General features: G+C 37.5%; 1 protein-coding gene and 3 long non-coding RNA genes across 5 annotated transcripts; 1 reads left to right on the plus strand and 3 right to left on the minus strand.

Moving 5' to 3' along the window:
- Nucleotides 1-467: 467 nt before the first annotated feature.
- Nucleotides 468-981, minus strand: LOC149655940 (uncharacterized). Of its 2 annotated transcripts, none has more exons than XR_016370314.1 (2): nt 783-981; nt 468-691 (listed from the first exon to the last, which is right to left on the minus strand). It is a non-coding gene; the product is annotated as an uncharacterized LOC149655940 (long non-coding RNA). The 2 variants fall into 2 exon arrangements; XR_016370313.1 differs by having other exon boundaries at nt 468-715.
- A 254-nt stretch (nt 982-1,235) lies between these two features.
- LOC149655941 (uncharacterized) lies at nt 1,236-1,487 on the minus strand. Its single transcript, XR_016370315.1, has 2 exons — nt 1,458-1,487; nt 1,236-1,371 (listed from the first exon to the last, which is right to left on the minus strand). It is a non-coding gene; the product is annotated as an uncharacterized LOC149655941 (long non-coding RNA).
- Nucleotides 1,488-5,074: 3,587 nt separating this feature from the next.
- LOC149655942 (uncharacterized) lies at nt 5,075-5,740 on the minus strand. The gene is made up of 3 exons (XR_016370316.1): nt 5,631-5,740; nt 5,419-5,541; nt 5,075-5,344 (listed from the first exon to the last, which is right to left on the minus strand). It is a non-coding gene; the product is annotated as an uncharacterized LOC149655942 (long non-coding RNA).
- Nucleotides 5,741-7,426: 1,686 nt separating this feature from the next.
- Nucleotides 7,427-8,854, plus strand: LOC149655943 (uncharacterized). Its single transcript, XM_089845077.1, has 6 exons — nt 7,427-7,765; nt 7,824-8,056; nt 8,133-8,201; nt 8,507-8,535; nt 8,603-8,769; nt 8,816-8,854. Exons 1-6 carry the CDS (start codon nt 7,427-7,429, stop codon nt 8,852-8,854), a joined length of 876 nt encoding a protein of 291 aa, XP_089701203.1.
- Nucleotides 8,855-9,894: the final 1,040 nt, after the last annotated feature.

A 9,894-nucleotide genomic window follows, 5' to 3' on the forward strand; every position in this document is an offset into this window, starting at 1 on the left:
CATGCATCCCGCTTGCGCCAAAACTACCGCGTGGGAAATTCAAAGAGAAAAAATTGACTAATATCACTAATGCCACCCAACTCCGGTTGAATATATTAAGGCTGGCTCTCAATGCCACCAACTCCAATTGGATACTATAAATGCCAACGCCAGCCAAAGCCACGTGAATCCAACAATAATCCAGTCCCTACCGACTCCCGTATAAGTTTTCGAAATATTTCCACTCCCTTCCGACTCCGTTCCATTACAGAGATAATATTCCCAAAGCCACCCAAAGCCAAATTAATTATTTTACCAAACTCCAACTCCGACCAAAAATGAGGGAGTCCCTTGGCTTTCTATGGAGTTGGAGTTTTCCCAAAGCCTTTGCAGTTCTCTATAACACAGGCTTCTGGTGCTGGGTTTTTTCTGCGCTAAATTTGCTTTTTAAATTTAAAAAAAAAAATTAATTTCAACCTTTTTCCCTCTCTTCAGAAATTTAATAATGATAGTGTGTTACATATTTATCCAAAATTTATATTAATTAATTAACACACTGTACATCCCTTTAATGGAATTAGTGATGGTGATAGTGTGATTGAATCTATCATTTATTTTACCAGCAAAAACGTATCTTCGTAGCGGTAACCGTTGGCTGCTGGCACCAGTCTAGAAACCAGGGAATGAACCCTTCTGCGTAGTTTGAATTAATCTACTTTAAACATCAAAAATGTATCTAATTTAAACCAAAGGGTTTATTCTAAATAGCGGTTATAAATAGTAATTAAAAACGTAACTGTTACCTAATAAAAATGATTGCAAGAGCCGGGATAAAAACATTGGTTGGTTTGTTGACAGGGTTTAGTGATCGTGTGATTTAATCTATCAATTATTTTACCACTTATTTAAACAAACAAAATGATCTACGCAGTGGTTACCGTTGGCGGTTGCACCAAACATAATCTCTGTAGCGTTTATCGTTGGCAATCTGGCCATTGTTTATTGTTTTCTTAGGTAACGTTAGAACGGGCGCAAAATAATTAATAATTCAATTGTTACCTAGTACAAATGATTGGAAGGACCTGAATTAAAAATATTGGTTGATTTGGTGACAGAGTTTAGTGATAGTGTGATTGAATCTATCATTTATTTTACCAGTAAAAATGTATCTTCGACGGCACCAGTCGAGAAACCAGGGAACGAACCCTTGTGCGTAGTTTGCATTGATCTACTTTAAACAACAAAAATTGATTTAATTTAAACAAATTACCTAATTAGCGGCTATCGTTGGCCAATGGCACCAGGTGAAACACCTTAAAACGAACGCAACACGGCCAATTGGTCTCTAGTCTACAATAGTACAATCAGCCTGTCTTGAACTTTTGACCGAGGCTTAGTGAAATCAGTGAATTTAAAAATTATCGGCTAAATCTTAACTTTAAATCTTTTGTATTAAATTATAATGAAGTTTAACTTACGAGAATAAAATAAAATTGGGACTAATTAACCCCCTTCCTTTAGATGAAAAGTGAAAAAATTCGCCTTAAGCTCGTCCATAAACAGAGCGGACGACGCATTTAGTAAACAAAAAACTTCGCTCTATTAGCGGTAAAACAGCTTAAGTCCAACAGTACGTTTCTCTATGATTTTAGCTAGGATTATACCACGTAAGTCCAACAGAATAAAAGGTCGTAAGTTTAAGTATGTGCTTAAAGGTACAAAAAGTAATACTTAATATTAATTGTTTTTAATAAGGCGCCAGAAAAATGTTCAACCTTTCATTTAAAACCATTTTCAGACCTATCGAATAAATAGTCTTCAAAAAATGGTCGAGAAACTTTCGCTATTACAGCAAACATTTCCCATGTTATTCCTATGGGAAAATTTCCCTTTTTCTGCCAAAATGTCTGAATTTTTTTATGGAAATGAAAACCACCCTTAGCAACTTTATTTTCTATACTAAAAACTAATGGAGGGATCTCGTATTAAGGGTCCGAATTTTAGTTCAGTGGAATTTTTTCAAAACAGTAACCATGATAGGAAAAAAGTTACATCGAATCAAAAAACCACCCTTATACATTAAACGCAGTATGAGGTCTTATCTAAGAGAGCAACCGCGCTCTCATAATTACTACTCTAAGTTAAATGAGAGGATTTGAAGTGACGTAAAGTGCAGTTATTTTGAAGAACATAGGAAATTTGGATGTATTATCCAGAAATTCTATTTCGTTTCGTGACGTATTTGATTTGCGTCTTTCAAGTTAATTAGTAGAAGATCACTTCGGTTTTATGATAACATTCGTTTCCGACCTCAATTGCACGGACTCGTGCAGTTGGGGACTGCTATTCACCCAAGAGGTGTTGAACATGGTGTGTACGTAGTCGAACGCGACTTCTTCTTGCGAAAAGTAAAGTCCGCCTTTGCTCATGATGAACTCTATACTATCAGTCCATTAAGAATGTGAAGAACGTTTTCGTAAATTCGACCGTTGTGATTGCAGCTTTTTTACTGGAAACAATGGGAATGAAATTGCCCTTGATACTATCAAAATAAATGCGGAAATGTTTTGTCCTTTGTGCGCCTAGCCATTCTTTAACAGCCGGGTCGTGGGCTGCCTGTAAATACGCAGCAATGACATCGGAAGATTTGAGAAACTTAACATACAGTAGGATATTCACCGAAACTTGGAGGCGTTTGTATGTATCCTTGGCCATTCCTGGCGGAATTCCCGATTTGATCAAGTCTGAGAGGGTGTCGATGGTATTGTAGTTTTCCATCGTGAACTCCGTCCGCAAGTAACAACCCAAGAAAAACAGAATGAAAGTCACTCTGATCAGCCACGACCAAGCCAGCAGACGACAAGTAATGTGGGGCAAAATGGAGGAAATCGCTAAATAGGGAAGAAAATTAACAGTTCGCTTTATCATGCATGATTAAAGCGCCAGCCATCTTTCGTTATGGGGACATAATCTTTGGTAATTGAGTTCCTCATAGAAAACTGGTTCGCTCAAGGGGGGTCAATTGTTATCAACTGTTAGGGATGCGGTTAATCGCTTACGTTCGGCGCAGAGGAGCGACGTGTTTTCCCAAACATTTTCCAGGGTTTTTCGGGCCATTTTCTTGGCTACTCTCTTGATGGGCACCGATTTGTATTTGTTGGTTACGATGGAATGAACGACGAGCAAAAGTGACAGAATGACCAAAGTGAACACAATTAAGATCACCACCTAATTGAACCGAGAATGAGAAATTATGAATTGGGCAGTGAGTCTAATGTTTATTGATCGAAATATACTGGAGTGTCCATGTTTAAGAAGGAAAAGGAAGTGGACGTGACACTCTTTGAAGGGGCTGAAATGATAATTGCGTCGGTCGTTCCGTAGGGAGTAGACGGTGTGAGATATTTGATTCGTTTGTTGAAAAATGAGCGTGGCATTTCTAGCGTGAAGATGTGAATATTCTACAACCATCGTAAGGATTAAATATTTTAATTTCCTAAATCGGTAAATAATCACACTTAAGGCGCGTTTATAAGCGAGCGAGATCCCGAAGCTGAAAGCCGAAGCGCACTCTTTTTCATAGGCGCCGGCTCAGGCGTGACCGTTTACAAAGACGCGAGTAGAGTGGGATATAGACCGAGTGGGGAAAGGTGAAGCCCCGCCCATTGACATGCGCGGTAAACACTGGATGTTTTACTTCCAACAGTAACAGGTAGATGGCGGGAAAATTTGATCTTTGGCGCGAAAATTTGGTCTTTGGCGCGAAATTTAAAATACTTCGTTTTTAGAACATTGGTGTTACAAAAGACATTGTTGGTTGAAATTGTAATAAAGAACTGAAAATTGGTGTTATTTGATAGATTGTGAAAAATATTGCCTCCATTTTTTAAACACAACTTACACATTGTTTATTACTAAAGAATAAAGTTGAATATATTCAAGTTCACGAGTTTTTCTTTATTCAATTTAAAGTCAAGGGAGTAGGTTGAATTTAATTTTCAATTTAAAAGTTACTATGACTTGTAAATGCGCATTCCCGCCTTGCACAAACACAGAAAAGGATGTTTATTTATTTTATTTTCCAAATAATCTTGACGTTAGACAACAATGGTTTAAATTTATCGGTAGAAATAGCAATGATGCCTTAAGTGGAAAATATCGGCACTTGCGTCTTTGTAAGGTAATGTCTTGTTTTATTAATGAATGATTAATAGTTATCTAATAACCACTTTGTTTGAAGGATCATTTTTCTCCGAATTGCTTTGGCACAAATGGTACAAAACTCCCAAATGCAGTTCCTACAATTGGAGCACCAAACCCAATTCAAAAAGACGTATCCATGTCTGAGTGGAATAAAAGAAAAAACACCGGATTTAATAACATCGCAATATTGTTTGGTATCAGGGATGTTTTAGTTATTTATTGCAATTAATCCCAGGACGAGATGGAAAGACTTTCTAAAGTGCGGCGTTTGGAATCAATTGATGTGGCCAAAAATGTAAATAATCACGATTATCAAACAGATTGAATGTATGTTAAACCTTTTGGCGTTGGTCTAAACTTTGCATTAATATGTTAAAGGCGTCTGTTGACAATTCACGAAAGTGCCACATCGAAACACAGACAGAAACGTTTTCTGATGAGTCAAAGAATGCCTCTGACAACCTGAAAATAATTATAAAAGAGTTGAAGACTTCAATAGCGGAATTGTCAAAGAAGAATACAGACCTTGAAAAACAGCACGCTAAACTGTTTACGGAACACGAAAGATCGAGGTACCAATTAGAGAAAGTAATGACGGCCTTTGGCAAACTCTTCACTGCGGATCAAATAAATCACGTTGTAGAACAGCGCAAACGATGCAAACAGTGGTCTCCTCAAGCCATACAATCGTCGTTACAACTTCTATACAATATTGGTACAAAAGAGTACAATTTTTTACCTGAGCAAGGCCATCCACTTCCAGCAACCAGGTGCCTAAATCAACATCTAGAGACGTTTCAATTTCCGCCAGGCATTCAAAGTGCCACGCTGCGCCTGCTTCAAAAACAATCACCCAAAATGACAAAGATAGAAGAAAGTGTTATACTCTTGGTTGACGAAATGCAAATTAAGGGGTCATACGAATATGATGCCGGATTAAAAACTGTATTGGGACATTCAACATTGTCCAACCATGCAGTCGCTACCCAGGGATTAGTGGTAATTGTTCGTTCTGCTTGCTCCAAATGGAAATACATTCTTGGTTGGCATTTGTTTGGCAACAGTATAGACAGCGGTGATCTGAAGAATTTCATGACGGACTGTATAAAATGCCTTCATGACATTGGATTTAACGTTGTGTCGATAGTAAGTGACATGGGCCCTAAAAATATGGCTATGTATCGTGACCAAGGAATTAAAGTGTCATGTTATGAAAAGAAACACCACTTTACACACCCGTGCAATCCAGAGAACAAGATTTTTGTAGTACCAGATCCACCTCATGTTTTGAAAAGTGTTCGAAATACTATTCTGGTCAATGTCTTGGAGCTGCCAGAGCAATGTGTTGCGAAATATAATCTTCCTTGCAAAAATGTTGACATTAAGTACTAGAAGCACCTCATACACTTTCAGGCAACTTCAGAACTAAAACTAGCGCCTAAACTTACCCCAACACATGTTAATCCAACACATTATCAGAAGATGAGAGTGCCTCTTGCGCAACAACTATTAAGTGTCGATACAGCTGCTGCGGTGGAAACCGCTGTTCACATTTCCATAGATATGTATAGAAAAACCGGCCTCTGACATTCTTCGAACTCTAGTGGAAGACATATTTGGTACAGAGGCCGTTTATAGCTTTATGGAAGACCAAAATAGTTCTGGCCACAAGCAAGCAAGGAGTTCTGATTCATGCTGTGATAATTTAGAAGACTTGGTGGAATTCCTTGGATTTGCAGGCTTGGCACAAAAAGACCTAAAAATTACTAAAGTTGAGAGCATAGACCCAAAGGAAAAGGCAAAAGAGTTGACAATTTACCATATAGCAGGATATATTTGTTTTGCACTCCAGAAACAAATTTGCGAATCCTGTTATAACGTAATTTCACATGAATATAAAACGTACGAATTGCCTTCATCATCAGTTCTTACACAGCACAAGGCTTTTGGTAACCTCAAACATCCTTCATCGAGACTATTACACTTCGTTAGCCTGTCTGAACAATTCCTGGACACAGTTCTACAAAACATTACAAGCATGAAATCTCCACTTGAAGAATTAAGTTCGTTCATAACTATAATGCTCCACAATCAATTGGAGGTTGAGCTAAGTTGTTGCAATGTCGAGCGAAAAATTGTAAACTTGTTTGTAAGGCTAAGAATGCACATTAGAAACAAATTCCTTACCTTTAAAATGAAAAAAGATGTTCTACATTACACCAGATCATCAGCTCTGTAATATGCATATAATAAAAGTCGTGTAATGCACTTGGTGCGTAACATGCCACTATTGCCCAAATTCTATAGTACAGACAGTCTCAGATTACGCATAATGTTGAGCAGACTCCTAAGCAGACGATCTTAAAAAAATGTATTTTAAATTTCGCGCCAAAGACCAAATTTTCCCGCCATCTACCTGTTACTGTTGGAAGTAAAACATCCAGTGGTTACCGCGCATGTCAATGGGCGGGGCTTCACCTTTCCCCACTCGGTCTATATCCCACTCTAGACGCGAGAACCGTTTTTTCATATGCAGAGACGAACGGCTGACGCTGAGTTGCTAGGGCGAGCACATCTAAGTTGCTTTGATATTCTCGCCGGTTGTCGGCTTGGAGTTCAGATCACGTGTTTGAAATTATCCAATTAGCGAGTTTGAAAGGAGAACAGACATTTCGTCTGCTTATATTTTGCGTGTGTGGGTTTACTACACTCGAATTCTTCCGTTACTTAAACATATACATAAATATGTCACTTAAATCATTAAAAGACCAACAAAGGGTGCTGAAAGAACAAGAACGAATGAAAGAAAATGAAGTGAAAGAAAATCTTTTAAAATTTTATTCGTGATTTCCCTTAAATTTGGGCCAAAAATGAACCAAGTCATAAAGATCGGGAGGCGACAGATGTGGCTTGGGAAAAGGTTGCGACTATGGCCTCTTTAACAAGTAAGTATATGTAATTGTTTTGTAAATACGTTTGTATATTTACGTGTAATTATTGTCTTGAAAAGAGCCACAAGCCAATTGCTAAACGTCTATTTAAACCAGCCAGTCATCTGGCAGGTCTGGCCAAGCACTACAGTGAAGTTTAGATTTAGGGGTTAATTGTGATGTCCATTAAAAATTTTATTTTAATTATAAAATGAAAACTATCGCTAATAATTTAATTTGTAGTACCACTATCTTTATAAAAGTACTATTGAGCTAAGAGACAAAACAAAGTTTATGGGTGAACCATTCCTATAATGAAGAATATTTTGAACGATAAAAAATTGAACCCACAACCTAAAAGTACATGGTGTAGACCTCGAAATCATGTCGATTTTTGGGAAGATCGCGTTTTGGCAACTTACGTTTGGACTGAAATCAGGAAAGACTTCAGAATAAGTAAGCAATCATTTGTGAAGATTTGTGACTTACTTCATGACCGCCTGGTGAAAGAAGTCACTGTAATGCGAAAGCCCTGGACGGTGGAGCGAAGAGTAGCTCTTACTATGTATAAGTTAGCAACTCCTGGAGAGTTTAGAACTACTGGGAATCTGTTTAGTGTCGCTGGATGTACTGCTTGTGTGGTATTTCACGAAGTAAGACAAAAACATAATTTCATGAAGGATTTATTTTTATATTTAATCTATTTTCAAGGTTTGTAAAGATATATCAGAGGTTCTTGTGCCATTAATAACAATCCCAATCGATGATCAGCTGGATGATGTTGTAAATGGGTTTAAGAATGAGCTGGGATTTGAACAATGTTGTGTTTGCATTGATGGCACACACATTCCGATTATTCCACCTGAAAAATATGCCAAAGATTATTTTAATCGGAAAGGTTGGCATTCTGTCTTGTTGCAAGCGGTGGTAGATCATAGAGGAAAGTTAGTGCTATAAAAATGTCACCTAGTGACCTAACACTTTAAATCACTGATAATCTTGATGTTGATTGTATTTTAGATTTATAGATAGAGTTATTGGCTGGCCGGGAAGCGTTCATGATGCCCGAGTGTTAGCAAATTCGTCAATGTACAAAAAAAACTAAGGCAGGAACTCTTTTTCCACTGGTAGATTTTGGTGCAGAACCCTTTTCTTTAGATCAGGGGAACTAAAGGATTTTTATAAATAGAGAAACACCGTAATAATTGAAGGAACTGACATTCCTCTTTTAATTATTGGAGATCCAGCCTATCCCCTAGAAACATGGCTCATGAAAGGGTTTTCCGAAAATGGAAAACTAACAGATGCCGAATTATATTTCAACTAAAGGTAATAATATTATGTTGATTTGTTATCTTAGTATGTTTAAAATTATGAGTGATATTTCCTTCTAGGTTAAGTCGGGCTAGAATGCAAGTGGAAAGTGCATTTGCACGCTTAAAGGAGATGCTTGCTGAAGAGAAATGATCTAAACCTTAAAAACCTTTTAGTTGTTATTGCATGTTGTTGCGCCTTGCATAAGTTTTGTGAAAATGAAAAGGAATCGTTCCAGCAAGAATGGCTGAACGCAGTTGATGACATTCAACAAGAACAACCTCGTGATTGTCCATTACACGTTCGATCAAATCCAAATGCAAAAAGTATCAGAGACGCATTAGTGAATCATTTTTATCGTCAAAGATCCTACTTATAAATTTTTGTAGAGACTGGGAATGGAAGACGAAATAATCTGTTGCCAATAGTGCTGTTATGGTCTAATGTTTGTAATTTTGGATTTTAAATAATAAGAATTACAATTGTGGAGCTCAGAACAAATAATTTATTGCAATAAAATACAATGCACGTTGTATGGATTTCATTGTGCAAATTATGCTAATTTTTTCAGCAACAACTCCAAAAGTTTAAGCTCATGCTCCTGTTGGCGCTTCTCCCTCTCAGCTTCTCTATCATAAAATTCTTTTTCTCTTTGAGCCTCGTGTTCTCTCATTTTTTCATAACATTTCTCGTCAAATTTTTGTTGTTGCTCAATAATTGTTTTTGTTGTTCACTCGTAACTCGCTGAAACTCAGCCAGATATCCCTTAGAAAGGGACTCTGCCCTCCCTAACTTTCTTTTTCTGCGACCTGAAATGGTACGTTACCGTAATTTAATAAATTAGTTTATAGCTTATACTGTACTTCAGCCAGTTCCCGCCATACCTTCAGAAGCTTCACTACGTGATGAGTTACTCGATTGTCCAGCTTGTGGTATATCGTTTGAATCTTCAGTAGATTTTGAGCCATTTTCCACACCAGATTCTAAGATTGGATGAATAGTTTGGTCTATACTTTGGTGACTAGATTCGCCACACACACTGGCGTTGATTTCACCTTTAACTAAGATAATTATATAGTTATATATTACTTTGGATTGGTTCGCACTTGTTGGAAAGTAAACTTTGATCCCGTGATTTTTTCCAGCTCTAACGCGAGCTCTTTATATATAGAATTATTTCTTCGGACACTGTCCAACTGTCCGATAATGTTTTTTCTTTTAAAAGGTTTATCAATGACAAAACATCGTTATCACGCCAAGTTGCGGCTATCTTTTAATTTGATTTGAGAAAAAAAACCTTATTCACGGGATGTCAACGCCAGAAGGCGCTGAAAACGTTTTGAAATCGCTCCCCGGGACGTTTTGGCCGAAACGATTCGAATCGTTTCGCGCGAGACCGGTTTCTGTTTACACAGTGGTTCCCATACGTTTCAAAACGTTACAAAACGTTTCGAAGTACCCGTGTAAT

Source organism: Phalangium opilio, unplaced genomic scaffold (assembly GCF_054372755.1).
Source record: "Phalangium opilio isolate 3A_F unplaced genomic scaffold, DU_Popi_V2 ptg000078l_1, whole genome shotgun sequence".
In the NCBI taxonomy this organism is placed as follows: domain Eukaryota; kingdom Metazoa; phylum Arthropoda; class Arachnida; order Opiliones; family Phalangiidae; genus Phalangium; species Phalangium opilio.